Source organism: Entelurus aequoreus, linkage group LG15 (genome assembly GCF_033978785.1).
Source record: "Entelurus aequoreus isolate RoL-2023_Sb linkage group LG15, RoL_Eaeq_v1.1, whole genome shotgun sequence".
In the NCBI taxonomy this organism is placed as follows: domain Eukaryota; kingdom Metazoa; phylum Chordata; class Actinopteri; order Syngnathiformes; family Syngnathidae; genus Entelurus; species Entelurus aequoreus.
Window position 1 is genome coordinate 34,541,349 of NC_084745.1, and position 25,000 is coordinate 34,566,348.

At 39.5% G+C, this 25,000-nt stretch overlaps 1 protein-coding gene across 4 annotated transcripts in view; it reads left to right on the plus strand.

The window, feature by feature from the left end:
* The window catches only part of ncoa2 (nuclear receptor coactivator 2), a 164,881-nt gene that overhangs the window by 72,349 nt on the left and 67,532 nt on the right, over positions 1-25,000 (plus strand). For all 4 annotated transcript variants that reach the window (XM_062021263.1, XM_062021265.1, XM_062021266.1 and 1 more), the window contains exons 2-4: positions 5,164-5,249; positions 18,957-19,064; positions 19,457-19,629. In XM_062021263.1, the coding sequence (XP_061877247.1) occupies positions 18,976-19,064; positions 19,457-19,629 (262 nt within the window). In that variant the 5' untranslated portion in view covers positions 5,164-5,249; positions 18,957-18,975. The remainder of the gene's footprint in view (positions 1-5,163; positions 5,250-18,956; positions 19,065-19,456; positions 19,630-25,000) is intronic.

A 25,000-nucleotide genomic window follows, 5' to 3' on the forward strand; every position in this document is an offset into this window, starting at 1 on the left:
ATATATATACAACATATCTCCCTTTTTTAACTTTTGTTTTTCTTTCCTTGTAAACAAAACAAAATCACACTGTAGATGTGTTGTCGGTCTAATTATAAATAATGCAGACGAGGCGTGTTGGCTGAGTTCTTGACGTTTACTTTCACAGCGTGGCAACATGCAACACTTTTCGGGGCTACCGCGCATGCTCGTAACTCCCGTTGCATGCTGGGTAGTGTAGTTGTTATATTCTCTAGCTCATAACATTTTTCCCACTATAAAGAAATAATGTTAACTCAATAAAGTGTATTTCTTTTTTAGCTTTAACTTTTCATTTTTTTAGCATTGTAACCACATTTGCAAAGAACTTTTCTCTTCATAGAATTTTCTTTCAATAAAGAAATAAAGTGCAAAAATGTCAAAGCATCATAACAAACAGTTAAGTCAAATAGCAGCAGAAGTGCACTTTTTGGAGAGCTGTATTATTTTCAGTTTTGTGCCCAAGGGACTGATTTTATTTAACACTATATTATTATTTATACACCTATAGTGATCACAGAGACAGGTTGTTTTTGTGTTACTGTATATATTTGTTTCTCTGAAAAATCCCACTTAATATACTTTGGGTAACAACAGTCAATATTTATTTATTTTATTTTATTTTTTTAGGTGGGTAACAGTCAATATTTATTTATTTATTAGATTTTATTTTTTTATTATACAATAAAAGTGAGCTTTTGTTAAACCAAATATTGTGTGTTTTTTTCCATATACAACAACCTATCTGGACTCGATAAGAGAATCGATAAGGACTCGGTTTGATAAGAGGATTCGATAATAGGCTCGAACTCGATAATTCCTTATCAAACATCATCCCTAGTCGTTACACCCTTAATATATACATATATTTACACCCCTAATATATACATATATATATATATATATATATGTATATGTATGTATATATATATATATATATATATATATATATATATATATATATATATATATATATATATATATATATATATATATATATATATATATATATATATACTGTGTATATACACATGTATAGGTATATATATGTATATAGGGCTGGGCGATATATCGAATATACTCGATATATCGCGGGTTTGTCTCTGTGCGATATAGAAAATGACTATCGTGATATTCGAGTATACGTTCTCACGCAGTTGCTTTTAGCTGTGGGCCTTACACTACAGGCTTTTTTCACTCTTTCTTGTCTCTCCTTCTCACAGAGACTTAAAACAAGCGCACCTTCTTACATACGTCACATTCTGTCACGTCATACGCCCTCGCGGAGCAGACAGGTAGCGACATGGGTAACGTTAGCTGTGATGCTAGCGGAGTGGTGCGAGTGGTAATACGAGAGAAAGAAGGTGCAAATCTGGTAACAAATGAAGGAAGAATTAATTCCTAAGAAAAACAGCACAGGGTTCCTCGTCTGGCGGTGGTTTGGCTTCAAGCAGGAAGATGTCGAAAAAAGTATGCGGCAAAAGCGTTGCTACAAAAAGTAGCACCTACTGCTAATTTCAAGCATCATTTGGAAAAGTCACCCGCTAGAGAATGAAGAGTGCTTGAAACTCCGCATGTCAACATCTCCGTTCGTTGCCACACCCACAAAATGCCCAAGCAACCATTTCCACATCAACACTGTATGAAAAATATTGTCAACAACAGAAGGAGATAACGTCCGCAGGAACCTACCACATAGCGAAGGACATACACTATTTGATTTCTTATTATGCATCTCATTTTTATTTGACAATTATTGAAATATCTTGTGTGACATCATGCACAAAAGTGCACTTTGTTTTAAACTATTGTAGTTGCGTTCTGTACAAAAAGTTCACTTTAATTTAGTGTTGTTTTGATATGTCATCTTAGTGACATCATGCACAAAAGTGCACAAATACCGTATTTTTCGGAGTATACGTCGCACCGGCCGAAAATGCATAATAAAGAAGGAAAAAAACATATATATGTCGCACTCGAGTATAAGTCGTATTTTTTGGGGAAATTTATTTGATAAAATCCAACACCAAGAATAGACATTTGAAAGGCAATTTAAAATAAATAAAGAATAGTGAACAACAGGCTGAATAAGTGTACGTTATATGAGGCATAAATAACCAACTGAGAACGTGCCTGGTATGTTACGTAACATATTATGGTAAGAGTCATTCAAATAACTATAACATATAGAACATGCTATACGTTTACCAAACAATCTGTCACTCCTGATCGCTAAATCCGATAAAATCTTTTTCCTCGTTGTCGCTCGTCGTATGCGCCGCTAGCGTCCTTTCTTTCTGCTGCTCGATTGCCGTTTTCTGCTGCATATTTCACTACGTCCAGCTTGTAATCTGCAGTGTATGATTGCCTTTTCGGTGCCATTTTTGTTCAGCCCTTCCCAGTTTTTATAAGTTACCGCCAATATTAAAATGATCCATTTTAATAGCTACGGCACTAGCATATAGCATATAGCAGTTAGCATCCCGTGACCCACAATGCACTTCTGCCATGACCCTCCCCCGCCAAATTCTTATTGGTTGACGTGTGTGTGACGATTGCTGACATTTGCTTCGTCTCTTCCGTGAATTAGATAAATAATATTATTTTATATTTTACGGTAATGTGTTAATAATTTCACACATAAGTCGCTCCGGAGTATATGTCGCACCCACGGGCCAAACTATGAAAACTGCGATTTATAATCCGAAAAATACGGTAGCTTGTTTTAAAATGTCACTGACAATCTTGCACTTTCTGTTTTGAAATGACATGAATGTTTGTGCCACTGCTTAATAACTGTTTAATAAATACAGTATTGGTAAATTGACTTAACTGTGGTTTCCTTCTCTGCATGAAAGTTTAAAATTAGCATATATTAATGCAGTAGGAACAAGAATGTTTTAATGTAGACACATAGAATCATCATACTGGTGTGATTATATGCATCAGGTGTTAATTCAAGGCTAAGGCAAAATATCGAGATATATATCGTGTATCGTGACATGGCTTAAAAATATCGAGATATTAATAAAAGGCCATATCGCCCAGCCCTATATGTATGTATATATATTTGTTTATATATATACATATGTATATATGTAAACAAGCTTCATAAACAATATATAGATTTACAACATCAGGTACAACTGCACACTCGCCGATCGATTCAGACTTTGCACAAAAAAAAGCTTATTTTACCAGCATTTATGTCACTGCATGTCACACGCCAGTGTTATTGTGAGAATGCAAAAATTAAATGACAATAATACTTTATCTTACCTTTCGCCTGAAACAGAGAGGGAGGAGCTCCCCCCTCTGGCTAAGAGCTTGACTTGATTTCTAAATAAGTACATCCACCTCACTCTGACGTCAAAAAGCAGCCAGATTGCAAAACCTAGCAAACCGAGGTACCTAAAACTACATGTGAGCGCATGCCAAATTGCATGAACTATAAGCATGCTTTGGCATTGTTTAACACAAGTATTCAACATAGTAACAACATCAGTAAGTCCTCACAAGTCCCCTTTAGGTTAATGTATTTACCGGACTATAGAGCGCACTGGTTTATAAGCCGCACCCACTAAGTTTTAGACGGGAAAAATTGTTTCCATATATTAGCCGCACCGGACTATAAGCCGTAGATATATACCTTGTGAAATGAGTTACACAGAAAGATTTTGTAAATGTTTATTTCCATACTTTGTTTCCAAACAGTACCTGTCACATTGCAGTAAAAAGGCTGATCAGACAAAACAGACATTGTCATGGAGCCACCAGCTTGATTACAATAGCACGTATAACTATGCATGAAAACAATGTTAAACATGTGACGGTTAAGTAAGTATGAATTTTTTGTTATATTGTAAAACTAACAAATGTTGCCTGGTCGACGGAACGTCCGTTTCAAAGCACTAAGCAGAAGGAAATACTGTAGACATTCAACTCGCAGCACCTGTAGTGATCGAACTCATCCAAAGATGGCACCATGGCACCACACACCTTTTCTGTCAGTATTTTATGAAAACTATTTGTTGAATACAAAACATGGCCCTTTGCGAAGAAAAATCTATAAAGGTCGCAGGGTTTAAAGCGTAGGACAAAGGTAGCGGCGTATAGTCTGGAAAATACAGTAGTTTTAATTATACAAGCATGTAGTCACTGCATGTAATCACTGTGATTAATCATGATTAATCAAAATTTAAAAGTGTGAATAATAGTAATTAAAAAAATTCATCATTTGACAGCGCGATTATAAAAAATTATGGAATTGCACAGGTTTAAAAAGAAAACACCCCAGTTAAGTCAGCACATGTAAACATCTGATCGCGGTCCCCAGCTGGTAGGTATTTCAGTATAATGCTCTGGTCGAGAAAGCCTGCTTGAATCTTACAGTGGGAAGCCCTCCCCTCCCCCACATAGTCCTCCAGCCCTGCAGAGTTCTCATTCCAGATAGCAGTTGTATTTTCTAATTATCCAAAGAGGAACTTGACTTCAAATTGAAACTTCTATCTCGGTCTAATTAATTGTGTGCCATGATTAAAAAGGCACACAGTGTTGGCGATGTAATAGGTTGCAAGGTCCCCCAGGGGATGAAAAGACCCTGCAGACATTACCATGCTAATTGCTAACGTAACACAAACATATTCAGGTTTGCTATATGGAATATGTCGCCCTTTACAGCCACATCACCAAATTCTGTGCTTTTGTCCTTAAAATAGCAGCTTTCACTTCGGTAAGTGGCTTTTATGTTTAAAGTGCAGCTCTATTAAAGCTTGAAAGTCATCAAACAAACACTTAATAATTCTCTAAGCCGTGGGTGCTCTCTGGCGCAGTGAGACTCATTCGTTTGACGGCTTCAAGGCCAAGCGCTTGGGAAACCCACATGGAAGCCACAGACATGTTTGTCATCAGAGGAGATGTCCGTACCGCAAACAATTTTATCAGATTGAACCATTGCTAATACTCCACAGTCTCTTCTTCGCTGTAACACGCTGTTTTTTGCTGATGCACCCATAAGAGACACAAGCAGAACAACAACAAAAGCATCTCTATTCTTAAAGCGCGCCCACGCAGTGTTGCATGTTTTGATGGCAATCCTGCTGACTCATCACCTCACGTTAGCTCCTCTGCCTTGTCTTCCTGCAGCGGAGAGAAGTGGATGATGCTTAAAGCTTTCCTGATGTCGCCGTCTTGCAGTGATGGCCTGAAGGACTCCGCGCACTGAAACTAAGGTGGGAGACGCTGCTTTTGCGCAACACTGCAACTGCACAAAGTAGCAAACACCCAAGTTGCTGTGTCAGCAAAATGCCTGTGTAGTCGCAAAGGAAGAACTTTGGGTTTTGATAAAAACACATGCAGAAAGTATATCAACTGGTCGATCATATTCTTTAGTAAATTCTGACTCATTGGTAGTTGTTTTTAAGGTTGTCTTTCCTTGACAATATAAATAAAGGTTTTAAAATAATAATCTTCTTAAGTTTACACCAGGATATCTTCTGCTTTCGCTTCTCGCTTGACTTTGTCACTGTTGTGTAATAGTGAGTGCTGATTGCTGAACTGTTTCCTAAATTTGCAATCCACCCTGAACACATTTATAGGCGGAAAACAATGTTCTCAGAGGACTTGTTTGAAGAAAGTCCTGCCCCTTTTCTACTCCTAAATTGCTGCATGTATCAAAACTTGGCCCTTCACACTGTTTCTTGTGTTATTATTCTGACAAATACACCGGGCGGTAAAAAAAAAAAAGTCTGCGTCCAGTTGACGCACGGATTTTCAGAAATTTTGCGTCCTTTCTGATTTCAATGCGTAAAAAGACACAAAAAGTGTTTTAATGCCAACACTGATCCAGCCATCCATCCATCCATCCATCCATTTCTACCGCTTGTCCCTATCGGGATCGTGGGGGTGCTGGAGCCTCACATTCACACACTTGGGCCAATTTAGTGCTGCCAATCAGCCTATCCCCAGGTGCATGTCTTTGGAGGTGGGAGGAAGCCAGAGTAACCGGAGGGAACCCACACAGTCACAGGGAGAACATGCAAACTCCACACAGAAAGACCCCGAGCCCAGGTATCGCACCCAGGACCTTTGTATCGTGAGGCACACGCACTAACCCCTGTGTCACCGTGCTGCCAATATATTGGATGTAAACATTTTTATTTGAAATGTAACCTTTTTCTGATTATAATTCCATTTGCTATCAAGGCAGACAGGAAAGGAAATGTCAACACAACCATGAAAAACACGCAATGTAAAGTCAATGTAAACAAATACCTAAAATCACAATAAACATTTACCTTTTAAAATTTAGGTGCCAAAATAAGGAATATGTATGTATAATTAAATATATAAATAATAATGCTTATACAAATGTAATAAAATAGTGCAAAGTGTGAAAATGTAAACACGAAGCTGAGAACTTTTTGCTGCGGGTTTAGTGCCAGAAAGTTACGGCTGTGCCCTAAAGGGGTGGTGGTATTACTGGTCTTGGTTGGGTTGAGCACCTTGCATAATTTACAGACCAAATTGGTCTGACTACGGTCCGTTTTTTTCCAATCCAAAAAACTGTCGTACTGTCAAGGCGTCTTCCTGTTTTATCAACAATTTTCTTCGCTCTATGCCGCACTCATTTAGTTTATTTTGTTTATCTTTTTGTTTACAACAATCACACAGAATATCAATCAGTTCTACAAAATATTACTGTAGAGAACAATCACAATTCCAAACCAATCCCAGCCTCGCAACACTCCAGATAGGAATCTAAAGAGCAATTGAGAAGACACAAAAACCCCCAAAAAGGTCACACAAAAATGAATAATAATAATATTATAATAATAACAATACCAACATCAATAACAAAAAAATCACAAAACTGCCACGCTGTCGAAGTGGCTTTTCTTGTTTTTTTCATCAACTGCTTTGCTCTCTGCAGCACTCATGTTCATGCAACCAACCTTGCTCCGCAACTTTAATTTTTGTCCGACAAAGAAGAAAAACATATCGAACGTTTTATTGATATTGGTTATGTATCTATTGCGATATACTGTATATTGATATCGTTTTTTCCTCCAGCCCTACTCCTCCTTATCCATCCAACACATCAGGGCAGGCGTGGCGAAGTTGGTAGAGTGGCTGTGCCAGCAATCGGAGTGTTGCTGGTTACTGGGGTTCAATTCCCACCTTCTACCTTCCTAGTCACGTCCGTTGTGTCCTTGGGCAAGACACTTCACCCTTTGCCTCTGATGGGTGCTGGTTAGCGCCTTGCATGGCAGCTCCCGCCATCAGTGTGTGAATGTGTGTGTGAATGGGTAAATGTGGAAATACTGTTAAAGCGCTTTGAGTACCTTGAAGGTAGAAAAGCGCTATACAAGTATAACCCATTTATCATTTATTTATTTATCATACCAATACCCCTGCCTTGACCCAGATCTATCATCAAAATATCTGATTCATTGTTCCCTACACTTCCTATTTTGCTAAAATGGATTTTAATTATATTTTTGTCTGTAAAGCCCACCTGTGCTTCTGTGTTTTGCGTCTTGACATATCCTTTCAGCCATACAAATATTTAAATGTAAACTGAGAAGACACAAGCCCCGAGCCCTCTGACTCTATCCATCACCGTTTCCTCACATAATTAGCTAAACTAAAGGGCCTATGTTTGTCTTCATTGAGTATTTTATTGAAGTGCCCCCCCCCCCCTTCCCCTGACAGGAGCCCATGTGAGGACTGATTATTCCCTACAGTGGTTTCTGCTTATGTTTTTACAGAGAGTTAAGACATTTACCCTTTGGCGTTTGACGCCATTTAATGTATAGTCATGCCGAACTCACTGCAAGCTCCACACACTGAGCGTGTTGCTCTAATAAAAGCCACAATAACCCACACATTTATAGGGATAGCACACAGTAGCTTGCCCTCTCCCCCTTTGCAAACACAGATACCCCTTGCCTCCTTTTTTCCATGCATTATACAATAAGGCACGGATGAGTCACGACATCTCAAGGCCCACCTCTGGTGATTATGCATGTTTCTTAGCTTAATTTTTGTGGTCGTATGAGCTAAATCTTTGGTCTAAAAATGTATCAAATTACTCTTTGCTTTGTTTAATTTAGATAATTATCATTCTGCAGCAACTCTTCTTACTCTACCCAGCTTTTTGGCCATTAGTGACACCGTTGCACTGGGACCACTTTAACAGAAAAGGTTTTATTTACAACCTGCAGCGCAATCAGCCCTTTAAACTCACTATATCGTCCAGCGTTCGCTGCCGTGGACATATTTTTTTAATAGAAATGTTAAACTAACAAGAGAATCACCTCCAATTTGACTGTTCTGATTGTCTTGGATGGCGTTTTTCCTCCCATCCAATCAGGCTTCATCATTTTGTGCGCACAGACTTGGATAGTACAGCTTTAGTCTAGGACCCTGTGCAGAATTCAAAGTATTTATCCTCTAAAATAGGGGACTTCCCCAGACAAGGATGTCTTTGCTCCATTGTGGTGCAAAACAAAACAATTTAATGTACAAATAAGTGAAGTTCTGCCGGCAGTCATTAGGATAGTAGAACTGTACTATAGGTTGCGTTTAGTCACTTGACTTTTGAACGGAGGTAAATGGAGTAGTGGGCCGCCAAACCAACATTGCCGCTGTGACATTGACATTGTGCAAACTATCTGAGTACGCAAGAGCTCTAGATCTTACCACTAAAAGCTAATACGAGCAAGAAATCAAACTATGCACTGGAATCTTTCCCGATATGTTATCAAACAAGATTAGATCTCAAGGATTATCCGTCGGCCACATTCCAAGACATCTCGTACTATCTGGAGTGCCAAATGTCATTCTACAAAGCAAAACCGATGAAAACTTTGAAAATCATGGAGGCCTACTTCAACTTTGTGTGTTGCTGGGTCAAGGACATTGGTATTTAGATTCTCCCAGATAAATTATACATAGTTTTTGCTCGGGTAAGGTTGCATTTCATGATTTAACTCTGCATCTACAGCCATGTTTGTTGCCTTGTTGTTGTTGTTGTTCCACGTGCCGTTACGAGTACATGTGTTTTTCCCCGTCTTTATCCAAATATATCTATAGATTCAACATTGTGTATGTGCTGAAAGCTTCATTTATGATTGCTGCCTTTGGTAAAAGCGTAACTATTTTAGGTTTTGCTCAAAATTGCTTTCTTTTATTTAGACTTGCAGAGTTAGTGCTTTACGAAACACTTGTAGCAAAAATGCGTTTTAGTAACTCTGAAACAAAATATAATACAAATAATATCAAGATAACACTATGAGAAATGCTAAACGTTAAAAGTATAACCAACAAACCTTTTAGACCCGTGCATTCTTTGACGCTGCACCCTTGGACTGAAATGCGTGCCACTTTTCTCGTTGTCTTTTGTAAAATCTTGCACTCTTTCGCCCTTCTTGATTACATTTCGAGGAAGTCTGAAGAAACGTATCTTTTTCGAGATTTGAACAATTCCAACAACCTAACAAGTTAAAGTCCCAACGATTATCACACACACACTAGGTGTGGTGAAATGTGTCCTCTGCATTTGACTCATCCCCATGTTCACCCCCTGGGAGGTGAGGGGAGCAGTGAGCAGCAGCGTGCCCCGCGCTCGGTAATCATTTGGTGATTTAACCCCCAATTCTAACCCTTGATGCTGAGTGCCAAGCATGGAGGCAACGGGTCCCATTTTTTGTAGTCTTTGGTATGACTCCGCCGGGGTTTGAACTCACGACCTCCCAGTCTCAGAGCGGACACTCTAACCACAAGGCCACTAAGCTGACAATGCAATTATAGGGCATTTTTCTTTGAGAAAAGCAAAATGCTGCCCAGAACACTATGACAACAGGCGTTCGCTGGCATACCACTTTGTGACTTGCATAGTTAATGAGCCGGACGTGACGTCAGGTGAATACAATCTATCAAAGTCTGTCAATATTGAACTGATGAGTGGTTAAAAAGTATTCTTGGACAAACAGTCCAGTTGATGATTCGATTTATCAGGATTTTCAATTCAAACCTATTATCGCAGTATATTTGATATAGAAATTACAATAAAACATTTTCAAAACGGGATATAGGTCACATAACCTCGTCTTGGTTTCCGAGGTAAGACGCAGCGAGTAAGCGTAGAGATGGCCTAAAAAAATGTTTTTGTTTTTTTATTTGCTAGTCCATTCTCAAGTTATGAATGGATTTTAGAATCGGAATAAATACAATTTATTTTTGAGCAGCCCTAATGTGCATGTTTATGTTGCATCCCATGTTCTTTTAGCCCTTGAGAACCCTTTAAAATGACACATTTTAGTCCCTTTTATTAAAGTGTAACAATTATCATAGTATAATAGTGTAACAAACATCTTTTCACACTTTCACCACCTCAAATCTTCCAGCCTAAGCAAAGATACAAAGTTTTGAATATTGGACTGTTAATAGGAATTTTGCATGTTTGTGTCCAGGCTGCCTTACATTCTCAATGTAAGTTTTGTAGCACTTTGACACTGCAACACCATGCACAGGTTGTACCAGCAGCGTAATGAAATGTCTCCCCTGAAATCCAAGCTGTTGCTCCTTGCTGTTTGTGTCTCTTAACGTGAGACAGGATGGCTCCAGCCATGTCCTGGAGCATCTGCTCTTGTGATACCTAAGATATAAGGCAATGACATATATCTGCCCTCACCTCTTGCAAGCACTTTCAAAGTCAGTAGGTTTTGTTTCTCCTTCTACATCTGTTTAGTTGTGTACCGTACGTCATTTATTAATCTACTGTGCACCAGATAAGCATTGGAATGCCCTCACCATTGACTAGTCTAATTCCCTATTTTTGACGTGAGGCCATGAAGAAGACACAACTTGAGGATAGTTAATCGCGCCACTTAAAGTAGTCTTTTAAGCAGTGGTATTTATGAGAGATGGCAAGAGGTCTCGGGGGTGGTTGGTGTATCCTTTTGCATGTGTCACTTCAAAGTAGTAAAATAATTGGCCGAGAGGTCATCTTTGTACAGTCGACAACAGCGCCCAAGCGTCAATTACAGTCTGGATTTCACAGCGTGCTGCCAATGACGGGTAGTTTGACATTGCTTTGCAAACGGTGGCGGGACATTTGCCAAATACCGTCATGGCCCGAACATAAGACGTAAAAACGACCCTGATTAGAAGACCCGTTAATTTTCGAATGTGTTGCACGCATATAAGCTGAGGCACATGTAGTATGCATGTATAGAATAACGTTATGTTACAAAAGCGTATGATTTTTACTTACCAGTTCAACAGGAATATAGCAACAGGTTTTTAAATCCTTTCATTCTCAAATTCTTGCGTGCGTGTGTGTGCGATTGCGCATGTGCACGCATTCACGTGTGTACTAGACAGCTGTGAGTAACAGCCATGATTATCTTAATTCAGACCAAACCACACCTTTTATTTAAGTTTATTTGTAATTGTGAGAAATACATAATTTGTTTTGTTCAATCTCTTTTTCTAAACCACAAAAAGTAACATATAGAGATGTCTCGATCCGGATTATCGTATCGGCTCGGGGTAGCCCATCGTTGCCTTTTTTAACTATGGCTGATGAGCCTCGCTGATCTTTACCGCAGCTGTGTCAGAGTGTTTACATGGCTAAAGATTGTACTCATGTCAAAGATTCCTTCAAAAAAAGACAACTACATTTCCATATTCCTTATTTCACACATAAAGAGTTGCATGAATTTTAGGAGGGTGCATGTCTTGCCAGAACACCGGCTCGAACACTTTTGTCTATTCACAAAGGGAAGCTGCTTGAGAGATACTAATCTTTACCACCATGGTAGAAAATAAACTCGGTTTCATCCAAGTAGGAATTTAACGATAAAGAAAATTTCACATCACGGCAAATTATTGCGGTATCGTTGAATGTGCTCAAAAAATATGTATACACGCTCTTCCATATTTTGTCCAATTAAAAAAAATTAAAAAGAAATTGCTATAAATTAAGTAGACACACTATTAGAAAAGCTACTATTTTGCATGTTTGGTGTTTCTTGTGCTTCATTCATAGTGTTTTAGTCTTAGTATTTTATGTTTTAATGGTTTCAAATATTAGTGTGTACTGTAGCAAGTGTGTAACAAATAAAATAAATTTGTATTATTTATGGGGGGCCTTGTTTTCTACTTTATTCAGTGATCCTAGATTGAGCACTGAAACAGAGACTAAGAGAGGGCACAGCCTGTAGGTTCAGTGTGCACAATTGAATAGCTTGTTTTGCTCATACAGCAATGTGTTTATATAAGTTTATATTTGGTCATGTTGTTTCTTCATAGGGATAGACGTTGATGTTGGTTGTTTTCATGTTACCATTTAAGCCAGCGAGCTTGCACCAGTCAGCGCATTAGTTTATCACAGTGCAGTTATCAATCTTGGTTATTTGATCGTTTTAATTTAAAACGGTAATGGAGTTCTACAGCAGTTATAATCATTACCATTTATCGTTACATCCCTACTTCCAAGAATCATGATTCGACTAGAGGAAAAGGAATGAGTAGGCATTCTACAAACACATCGAGCAGGACGACACAAGAAGCTAACTGCCAAAGCATCAACTTAAAGTAGGAGTGATCAATGCATAATATACTCAAGTTTGATATAGTCCGGTCCCATACAATGCCACGTTCTATACAACGTGATTGTGCCGTGGCCCCCAATTGTTACCCGTTTTTTTCCACCAGAGTCAATCACGTTGTTTTTCACTAAATTATCGCGTATTTCAAAACTTATACATTAAACATTTATGGAAGTTTTCAAAAGGAAGGAATTTTAAACAGAAAACTAAATAATAACAATATCGACCCAGTAATGTCCAAACTTACTGGTGACATGGGAGCACAATCCACCATTCACGTCAAGTCACGTGGGGGCACTATCTAAGAGACGCGTATAACTTTTTTGAAAAGAAAAGGGTTAAAAATAAGGATTTCTATACAACGCGATCTTGGGAATAACGCGATCAGTATTGTATGACCCCAGCGACTGCGTTACATCGAACTTTTGAGTGTATAGTATCTTAGTATCTGTATTTATTGTTATTGTTGTTCTTGTTCTTATCAAATATATGGGAGCCAATAGTAATGTTTCCTTTCGTTTAGTTATTGTGCACGAGTCACTTTATGTTGTTAAAAAAAATTATGTAGCATTCAATACCACAAATATAATACATTATGAGTTCCAACAATACTATCAAAATCTACATTTAATAAGATAAGCTTTTTATATGTTATAGTCTTACTTTCTATAAATATAAATTGTTTTCAGTTTTGTAATTTATTGCCAAAGTATCGGATTGGGACTCGAAATTGGACTGGAATCAGAGGCCAAAAATGTTGATCCGAGTAACACATTAGGTTAGGGTTGAAATTTTCATTGGTCATTTTTATATTCTGCTGCTTTACCAGCACACGTTTCACTTAAGCTTGTACAAAATTGTTTTAAAGAGCACTGGTGTGCACATCCCCGTCTGTTGGTTTGCATGTGTAAACCTCAGGACCCCTAACATAAGACAACCAGTCTTTTTCTGACTAGAAAAATACCGTCTTTTACTGGAGTCATTGCAAATCTTTAACCTCATTTGTCTCAGTTTACTTATGTAATATGAAGTAGGAGACTGTAAAAAAGACACTGTATTCTTTCCTCGTAGCATGAGAGGGTACAGCTTAATTGACTCACCAAGAAATTCTCCCACATGGTTGCCTAATCAAAATTTAACTACCCACAGCACAGTGGATAAATTGACTTATCAGATTCTTCTTTGAGCATTAATCTCTGCTGCGTTGGAGATAATTTCACTGCCAGGTTGTTGCTAGGGCCAATATTTGGCCATAGTAACGCAGTCATCAGACATTCAGATCATGAACGGTTTGAATGCATTTAGCTTTGTTAGGAAGCCCTTAAACTAATATTTGCATACCCATTGTTCAGCGCATTATTAGCTTGACAGATGAATCGGTCTTGTCCTCCCTGAGTCCAGTTGCCCAGGTTTCCCAGAAGATTCCCATCGTTACGAGTCCCCGCCCAACCTCCTCCAGTTCGACAGCCAGAAACAGCCTGTACAGACAGTCTGGCTGCCCCCGTCATTGGGACGTGCCTTGTACTTCTCGTATTTGTCTCAAACATACAGTGACCCATCATTACTGCCGTGTCAAGGAGACCAAGGCAGCCAATTATATCACGGCCCGGCGGGACAGACACAACCAATCAGCGGCTCAATCCCCATGGTAACCTGTGCTGCTTTGGAGCCCACCAATAGGAATTACCCCATGCCACTTGGCTATTGAGAGTTTAACAGCCTGATTTCTAGTGTCATTAATAAAAAGCACATAACCGCCACTGGTAGACGTCAGAGAGAGACCCCCTTGTGGGGGTTGAAATTACCAGCAAGGACACGGCAACAATTGTACAGAGTTGTCATTTTTAAGTGAGTGTCACCTTTGCTGTTTCATTCATTAGAGCAGTGACCCCACCATCAGCGCAAACTAGGTCATTCCAGGCCAGAAGGTAGCCCGACTCGTTTTATGACCAGGCTGTGTGTTTTTTTTTCCTAAGCCATGCTACATCTGCTCTATATTGTGCTCTCCTGTACTCGCCGCTGCCTTATGTAACGAAGGAGCCGTTGGAGGCATGTGCGCGTGTAATATCTGTTTCCATGGTTAGAGCGGCGAGGAGTGGATACGCTACACGGCACGCCTCCCTCCTCCTCCACGACCACTGTGCAAGGGAAAGCCTTAGAGGAGGTTGGGAAATTCCTTACGCAAATGTTGGAGCGACAGCAACTCTTTGTTTTTTGCTTATGTCACCACTCCAGATTGCCTTTTGCTTGCATCCTGCTTAGTTTGTACCTTTTTCTGGTATTTTGCCTATCACAAGACTCCATTGGCATCGTACCAAACTGACAAGACAACCTTTATATTTAATTTGTGGCACTTTACTGATGACTCTGCAGCATTGATCACCATTATCAACGCCAATCTTGCCATTTTCAGCTTGCATCTTACAGTCTTGAGGGCTATCAGTGCAGATTGGGGCTGTGATTTTTATTGTGTACCTTTTTCCCAGGATTTAAAAGAGCCAACAGTTATTATTAGGGCTGTGCGATATGGCTGAAAATTGTGTCACGGTATAAGTGTTTTATAGCGGTTTATATTGATAATTATTGACTAATGATATCTTTTATGACCTATCGAAAATAAGGTCCAGGAGAAAAATATATTAAATGTAAACATTTGTATTTAAAATGTAGCCTTCCTCTGATTTATAATACCCTCAGCTATCAAAGCAGAAATGTCAACATAACCATGGAAAACACTCAGTGTAAACAAAATTCTAAAATCACACTTACCAATAACCTCTTAAAATGTGCAAAATGTAAAAGATGCAAAAATAAGGAACGTGATAAACTCTTAAAGTGTAACAAAATAGTGCAAAGTGTGAAAATGTAAACAGAAACCTGAGGAGAACTATTTTCTGCACGTTTAGTGCTAGGACGCTATGGTTGTGCGGCAAAGGTGGTGTGGTATTACTAGTCTTGGTGGGGACAAGTGCCTTGCATAATTTACAGACTTTATATTTCTGACTATGGTCCATTTTAAAAAATCCCAAAAATTGCTATACTGTTGATGTGACTTTTCCTGTTTTATCGACCATTTCTTCGCTCTTCGCAGCACTAATTTTTAGTGTCTCTTCTCACTCAAGAATAAACAGAGACGAAAAAATGGCTCAACTAAACGTGATAGTTGATACTGTTATCTGATTAGCTGCTAGCGTGTCACTCCCACTCATCAGTGATCATTTCTTATATTGCTCAGTTATTGAGTGCCTTTGTTCACGCAACCAACCTGCTTTGCAACAGCCTGTTTCTTTTGACGTAGAAAAATATACATGTGTATCGAACATTTTTTTTAAAATATCGAGTACATGTCTATCTTGATATATACAGCATATTGATATTGTTCTATCGCCCAGCACTAGTTATTTTAGCGTACTGTTGACTTTGTATTGATCAAATAGCTGTATGCAATAAATGAGAAAAATTAAATAGTTTAATATTAACTGTCAGTAGCACTCACCATAAATTAATTGAAAAATTGACAGTTAATTAGGGGTGTCAAAAATCAATTTTCAAATGAATCGCGATTCTTATTTGTAACTATTTTTTCATCAACTCCAAAGAATTAAAAAAAAGGTTTTTGAAATGTTGTATTATTTTTATTTTTTTAGTATATATAAATGTGTGTAGTACAGCCGTTTAGGCAAATCATATTGTTGATGTAGATGCCGATATCTCCTGTACAGATTTACTTTAGATAAGAGAAGTGTTGGAGACTTCTCTTGTTGCCTTATTTATATTTAACTTTATTAAATGTTTAGGTACAATTTTATTAATGTAATATACCGTAATTTCTGGACTATAAGCCGCACCTGACTATAAGCCGCACCAGCTAAATTTAGGGGAAAATACAGATTGCTCCATATATAAGCCGCACCCGACTATAAGCCGCAGGGTTTTGATGTGTAATTACCGTAGTATATAGGGGTTCCTGCTACCACGGAGGGGATTGTCGGGACAGAGATGACTGTTTGGGAACGCAAAGCGTCCCATTTATTAACTATAAATCTTTCAATCATTCAATCAAACTTTCACATCTTTGACATGGCGAACAGCATTCGTGCAGAGTACAAATAATACAACGGTGCAAAGTAATACAAAGTGCTCGCATGTACGTTATCAAAATAACCAGCCTACCGGTATATGAAAAGTCAGTCTTTAATCATTGTGTCATCGTCTTCCTCCTGCGTACTAAAACCACCGAAATCCTCTTCGTCGGTGTCGGAGAAGAACTGGCCGTAAATAAGCTGCACCGTTGTATAAGCCGCAGGGACCACAACGAGGGGAAAAAGTAGCGGCTTATAGTCCGGAAATTACGGTAGACATTTATCAGAGCTGTTTATCTATGTTATGAAGGAATGTAGTTAATCATAGAACTGGCACCCAATGTTATTAAAAAAGTATTCCGTCTTAATCCAGAATTGTTCTGAATGGAGATTCGAGTCTGAATTGAATTGTGACCCCCAAGAATCGAATCAAATCGTGTGGCGCCCAAAGATTCACAGCCCTACGGTTATTACATGTGATCGCCGATCTCACCCATAGATGATCGGTATTGAAAAAACTTTGATCAAAACAAGTGAAGTGAATTATATTTATATAGCGCTTTTTCTCTAGTGACTCAAAGCGCTTTACATAGTGAAACCCAATATCTAAGTTACATTTAATCCAGTGTGGGTGGCACTGGGAGCAAGTGGGTAAAGTGTCTTGCCCAAGGACACAACAGCAGTGACTAGGATGGCGGAAGCGGGGATCGAACCTGCAACCTTCAAGTTGCTGGCACGGCCACTCTACCAACCGAGCTATACCGCCCTAGTATTCAATTAAAAACAAATGTTTAGATTGATTTTTCTGATCAGTGATCACTTCCTGCTTTGCTTCGTTACCAGGAAGCTTCGCAACTTCCATTTTCTTCCGAGGATTTAATTAAACTAATTTTTTTTATATTGATAACATGGTTATCGCGATTTATTTTGATAATGTTTTATCGCCAAGCCCTATTTATTGTTGTTATTATTGTTATAATACCCTACTAGCCAGCTAGTATGGCTGTGCGATAGTGTGTTTTGTTAACCTCACTTCATTCCAGCGCCTTAAAAGTTGTGCTGGACAATGAGTTGACAGCCCCATTGGCGAGCAACGCTTTTTTATATATTTATTTAATTTTTTTTTTGCTTTTCTGTATCAACAATCAGTTATTTTGACTATCACACTACTCTACTGGCACTGTACCGTATTCACCTAAATATAAGATGACCTACTTTTGCCCATATTTTAGCAAAGACAAAATGAGTGTCTTTTTTTTTTTTTTACTCAAATTATATTAAATTTGTGGTACTTTACTCATCACATTTAATGCTTGATGACTCTGCAGCATTATCACCACTATTGACAAATTAGCATTATAATCATGGAGCTTAATTAGGGCCAGAATTATTGTACTTTAAAAAATATACATTTAGTTATTAAAAAGCAAAGTTTTGATGTTTAACTTTGTAAAATACATCAATTTATTCAGTGTGCACATTGTTTTAGGTTGAATATATGTATGATTCACTATGGTAACTATAATGTATTAAACATTTTTATTTACCTTTTTCACTTCAATATATTATCAGAAAAGACAGATGCTCCAATATGAGTGTAAAATGGAAATAATATATTCAAAATAATTACCAGAGGGAATCATAATTATATTAAACCAGAAAAAATAAGTGCACTTAATTTTATTTTGAGTAAACTAACATTTTTCAAAAATGTAACTCCAAAACTAGATTTTTCAGTTTCAAAGTTCATTTTTTCCAAGTACAAAACTTGTCACTAATTGAGCTCCATATTTAACGCTCATGTCGCCATTTTCAGTTTGCATCTTGCAGTCTTCAATGTTAATAGTGGAGATCAGGGCTGTGATTTCTGGTTTGTACTTTATTTTCAGAGTTTTAAAAGAACCAACCATTATAATTATTATTATTATTATTATCATTATTGTTATTATTATTATAGCCCATTGTGTGAATCCTCACTTCCCACTATTTAAGAGCTGTGCTGGACAATGTGGCTTATAGCTAAGTGGCAAGCACTGCTCAACAACAGTGGGAATTTGTGATCCCTAATTCGAGACTGCGTTAGATGAACACTGTTACACATTACCAAGCTATTGTACCGTGTTGACCCGAATATAAGACAACCCAAATATAAAACCACTTCCAGCGTTATCAGTCAACAATTAATCATCCCTACCACTATACTTCATTTTTTTAAAGTCTTATTTTTTCTCTCTTCCAGAGGCTGATATGCATTGAGGATGAGTGGAGCCGGGGAAAGCTCATCTGACCCTGCAAGGGCAGAGTTACGGAAACGTAAAGAATGTTCCACTGAACTTCTTGGACCCAGGTGAGAGATGTTTGCCACAAGCCCTTCCTGAGACATCACAGCAGCTATAAATGCATCTGCAGGATTCATCTTGCAAGCACTTAAAAATCCCGCTTTTTTTATCGACACTAATCCATGCAGACTGGATGAAGGGGCGTTGAAGGCATTTGGAGCAAAATGGAGTGCTTTCCAGCCTCTTGCCAAGATTTATAGTCAAAGTTCAGTGCTGTCATTTAGCAGCTATGAAAATGACAGGGTAATTTTCTCGTATGGCGAGAGAGAGCGTTTCGGGCTTTTTCTCAAACTTTGTATTTATTTGTGTGCAGTTGGATGGCATCTTCTCACCTCCCTTATTCTTTCTGTCTCTCTCTGTCTCTCTCTCTCTCTCTCTCTCTCTCTGTCTTTGTTTGCAGCCCCAAGCGGAGCAACGAGAAGCGCAACCGCGAGCATGAGAACAAATACATAGAAGAGCTCGCCGAGCTGATTTTCGCTAACTTCAATGACATCGACAACTTCAACGTCAAGCCCGACAAATGTGCAATCCTGAAAGAAACTGTGAAGCAGATCAGACAGATAAAGGAGCAAGGTAGACCACGTTGTTTTTGTCTATTGCAGGGGATTTCAAATTGTGAGTCTGAGTGAATTCAGTGCAACCCCAATGTAAATACGCCCCCGTTTTCATATCATTTACTGTCTCTGTTTTCCTACGGTCAAACATGCCACGTAACAAATTAAGTCTGTTTGCCCATGTATTTTTTCGCTTAAACTAATGCCCAAACCAAGAATCCCTAGTGATGGTAAACGCATTTTGTACATCATATAGGCACCGACGGAATTCCGTCGGTACTACCGGGTATCACGTAAAATCAAACGGTGCAATCTTTTGATACCTTTTGTTGCTCGAGACGTCACGTCTTGTTGCAGACTAAACACCGGCAGCACTCTGAGCGGACCGAGCAAAAACTGCCCCCAAGTAATGTTGTAATTTTCAATGCCAACAAATAAAGTACGCTTGAACGTACATACGCAAGACTCAACTTTTCCAAAATGTGCGAGCTTGATAATAATTTAGATTGGTTTTGCCATATACAAAACCCAAACAGTGAAGTTGGCCCGTTGTGTAAATCGTAAATAAAAACAGAATAAGATGATTTGTAAATCCTTTTGAATACACTGCAAAGACAAGATACTTACCGTAATTTCCGGACTATAAGCCGCACCTGACTATAAGCCGCACCAGCTAAATTTAGGGGAAAATACAGATTGCTCCATATATAAGCCGCACCCGACTATAAGCCGCAGGGTTTTGATGTGTAATTACCGTAGTATATAGGGGTTCCTGCTACCACGGAGGGGATTGTCGGGACAGAGATGACTGTTTGGGAACGCAAAGCGTCCCATTTATTAACAATAAATCTTTCAATCATTCAATCAAACTTTCACATCTTTGACATGGCGAACAGCATTCATGCAGAGTACAAATAATACAACGGTGCAAAGTAATACAAAGTGCTCGCCTGTACGTTATCAAAATAACCAGCCTACCGGTATATGAAAAGTCAGTCTTTAATCATTGTGTCATCGTCTTCCTCCTGTGTACTAAAATCACCGAAATCCTCTTCATCGGTGTCGGAGAAGAACAGGCCGTATATAAGCCGCACCCTTGTATAAGCCGCAGGGACCAGAACGAGGGGGAAAAGTAGCGGCTTATAGTCCGGAAATCACGGTAATGTTCGAACTGGTAAACTTTGTTTTTTTTGCAAATGATAGCTCATTTGGAATTTGATGCCTACAACATGTTTTTAAAAAAAAGCTGGCACAAGTGGAAAAAAAGACTGAGGAAGTTGAGGAATGCTCATCAAACACTTATTTGGAACATCCCACAGGTGAACAGGCTAATTGGGAACAGGTGGGTGCCATGATTGGGTAGAAAAGCAGCTTCCAAGAAATGCTCAGTCCTTCACAAACAAGGATGGGGCGAGCGTCACCACTTTGTGAACAGATGCGTGAGCAAATTGTCGAACAGTTTAAGAACAACATTTCTCAAAGAAATATTGCAAGGAATTTAGGGATTTTACCATCTACGGTCCTTAGTATCAAAAGGTTCAGAGAATCTGGAGAAATCACTGCACGTAAGCGGCAAGGCCAAAACCAAATTGAATGCCCGTGAGCTTGGATACCTCAGGCTGTACTGCATCAAAAACCTACATCAATGTGTAAAGGATATCACCACATGGGTTCAGGAACACTTCAGAAAACCACTGTCATTATTTGTCGCTAAATCTGTAAGTGCAAGTTAAAACTCTACTATAGGGACGGCGTAGCGCGGTTGGGAGAGTGGCCGTGCCAGCAACCGGAGGGTTCCTGGTTCAATCCCCACCTTCTACCAACCTTGTCACATCCGTTGTGTCCTTGAGAGCAAGACACTTCACCCTTGCTCCTGATGGGTCGTGGTTAGGGCCTTGCATGGCAGCTCCCGCCATCAGTGTGTGAATGTGGAAATAGTGTCAAAGTGCTTTGAGTACCTTGAAAGTAGAAAAGCGCTATACAAGTATAACCCATATGCAAAGTGAAAGCCATTTATCAACAACACCCAGAAACTGCTTCGCTGGGCCTGAGATCATCTAAGATGGACTGATACAAAGTGGAAAAGTGTTCTGTGGTCTGACGAGTCCAAATTTCAAGTTGTATTGGAAACTGTAGACGTCATGTCCTCCAGACCAAAGAGGAAAAGAACCATCCGGACTGTTATAGGCGCAAAGTTCAAAAGCCAGTATCTGTGATGGTATAGGAGTGTATTAGTGCCCAAGGCATGGGTAACTTACACATCTGTGAAGGCACCTTTAATGCTGAAAGGTACATACCAGTTTTGGAGCAACATATGTTGCCATCCAAGCAACGTCTTTTTCATGGACGCCCCTGCTTATTTCAGCAAGACAATACCAAGCCACATTCTGCACGTGTTACAACAACGTGGCTTCATAGTAAAAGAGTGCGGGTACTAGACTGGCCTGCCTGTAGTCCCGACCTGTCTCCCATTGAAAATGTGTGGCACAATATGAAGCCTAAAATACCACAACGGAGACCCCGGACTGTTGAACAACTTAAGCTGTACATCAAGCAAGAATGGGAAAGAATTCCACCTGAAAAGCTTCAAAAATTGGTCTCCTCAGTTCCCGAACGTTTACTGAGTGTTGTTAAAAGGAAAGGCCATGTAACACATTGGTAAAAATGACCCTGTGCCAACTTTTTTGCAATTTGTTGCTGCTATTAAATTATAATTTAATGATTATTTGCAAAAAAAATGTGTTTCTCAGTTCGAACATTAAGTATCTTGTCTTTGCAGTCTATTTAATTGAATAAAAGTTGAAAAGGATTTGCAAATCATTGTATTCTGTTTTTATTTACGTGTGTTTATCCTGTTTTGGACTATTTATTGTATAATAATGTTCTTTTAATCGCCGTTAAGCAAAACATTGCTGATTTGGCAACATATTAAGCATTAGTTTAAAGCTGATAAAACTTTGAGGATATCTGTTTTACATGTTTGCTAGCATGTCTCCCAAAGTAACGTGTTGGTTTCACACGACTGATTGTCCAACAAGATACATTGTGGTCATGTAAGGCCTTGCATTTTTAATAATTTAAAGCAAATGTGCCTTAAATGTATGCTTGCAGCATTCCTTTTTGCGTTGGCGGTGACATACCTAAAAGCATTAAATCACGCTCACTGATTGGCGTCACACTCCTGCTGAAGAGAGCAATCAACTATAATGTTTTTTAAAAATTATTAAATTAGTTTTCCTCACTCTCCGCAGCATAATGTTTTCAATCTTCCTGCATCCAGATCAATTTTTGCAACTTTTTTCTTACTGTGACTGCTTGTTCATGTTAACACAGCTGCCTTCATTAGCTCGTGCCTGAGATACAGTCGCTATGCTGATGACCCGCTCCGCGATTCCTCCATACAGTCGCCGGCTTGTTATGGATTATATTTAGCCGTCCCAAGAGGCCACTTTTATAAGTGATCGGTTCCTCCCTCAGTCAGTGGCACACTTCTTGAGAGGGACAGAGGGCCAGTGAGGGCCATGCTGGCATTGAGTGATGAGTTGGTACTCAGGGCAGCTGCACCGTTATACAGCGCCCCGCTGGCCCGTTAGAGGTCCCGCTGATACAAACATCATTAACGCTGAAAGAGATGAATGTGGGTCTGTGTGTGTGTGTAGCTACAAAATTACCGCAATCTGCCTTTGCTTTTACACATCTGCATGTAAAACATGTGTTGCAAACTTGTTAATTGTGTCCCTCTGTTTCCTCATCTTGTCTGCAGCACTTCTAAATGTAGGACAACAATTGGTGGCCCTGGGCTATTCTGATGTCATTCATGAGACAAATTTGATTGTTTTTTTTTTCAAAACTTGGGAGCGACAAACATTTTCTGTTCCTGTCATAATACAGTGGTACTTAGTAGTCTGTTACAAAAAAAATTACACATTAAACCCAAGCATGTTTTCCCATTAAAAATTATATAATCTAATCAGTTTCAGGCATCCAAAAATATTAACACGAAACACAGTTTATTTTTAGGTTACATAAAAATAACGAATGGAATAGATAAATGAGCATTTTACATGAGCTTCAGAGGGAAGCTTTTCTACGGGTTCTGTCTTGATTTCAATAGTGTTACTCGCCTTTTTTTATCAAAGTGCTGATACTCTCAACTTACTTCGGCTTAGTACTGTGCGATATGGACAAAAATATACATCTCTATTTTAGGTAATTTTATATTTTATGTCTATATACATTTATATGCATGTGTATATGAATATACTGTATATATGTGTGTTTAAATATGTATGTATGTATATATATACGTGTGTGTGTGTGTGTGTGTGTGTGTGTGTGTGTGTGTGTGTGTGTGTGTGTGTGTGTGTGTGTGTGTGTGTGTGTGTGTGTGTGTGTGTGTGTGTGTGTGTGTGTGTGTGTGTGTGTGTGTGTGTGTTAGCGGGCCTGGCTCGCAGGGTGTGGTGATGCGTCTAGTGCAGCATGCTAAAGAGACGTTGCATGTAGGGATGCATGTGACGCATAGCTCCTGCCGCTAAACCGACCCAGCTGGATAAAGGAAGCCGAGTGCGTAAGCCTTCCGAGGTCAGTACATAACCTCTCCTTCATCAAGACCCCTCACCTTGCCTCCTCGTGGCAGCACACGGTAACTGGAGTCTCGCGACTTCAGGCTAAAAGGTAGGGGATCGACCCGCTGCCTTGCGGGTAAGTCCAGGAAGACAAGGGCTAGGGGAGCACACCCTGAGAGAAAAGCACCGCGATGGAGGCACACGTAGGCGGGCCACGACAAACTGAGGGTTCCGGCGGCCTCCTGCAGCTATGAAGAGGCGCTGGTTGTCCTGGGTTTCCCCTTTGCCACTAGGCTCCATCTCTTTGTGGCGAAGATAGTGCGACTGGGAACTGTGCACCTCCAGGGGCACTTAAAACGTATCACCGCACAGGTCTCTGCTTCTGACCTTGGTGGATCCAGAACAGCAATTGGATTCTGAAGCACAAAGTCTGACGGCGTCAGGATGTCTGATAACGGGGGCAGGTTAGAATGAACTGGGTGCCTCTAGTTAGATCCCTGCACGTCAGCGATACAGGGCTAATATGGTCGCTATCAGCTGGGAATTGCGTGGCAGATGATTTTGGCAGCCCTCTGAATGACTGAGCAGCCCTATTTAGGAGCCACACTGCTCACCCCAAAGTTGGGGGAAGGCCTAGAAAAGGTGGCCTAAACATTGCCCACTCTTCACACCCCGGGTAGGATACCGCACCTACCGGGACATTCCAGTACCGCGGTCGAAAAACTGAAAGTAAACAAGTTCCCCTGAAATTGGCTACATGGAACATCAGAACCCTCCTGCACAACAACCCTGACAGGCCGCAAAGAAGAACTGCGCTTGTTGCTG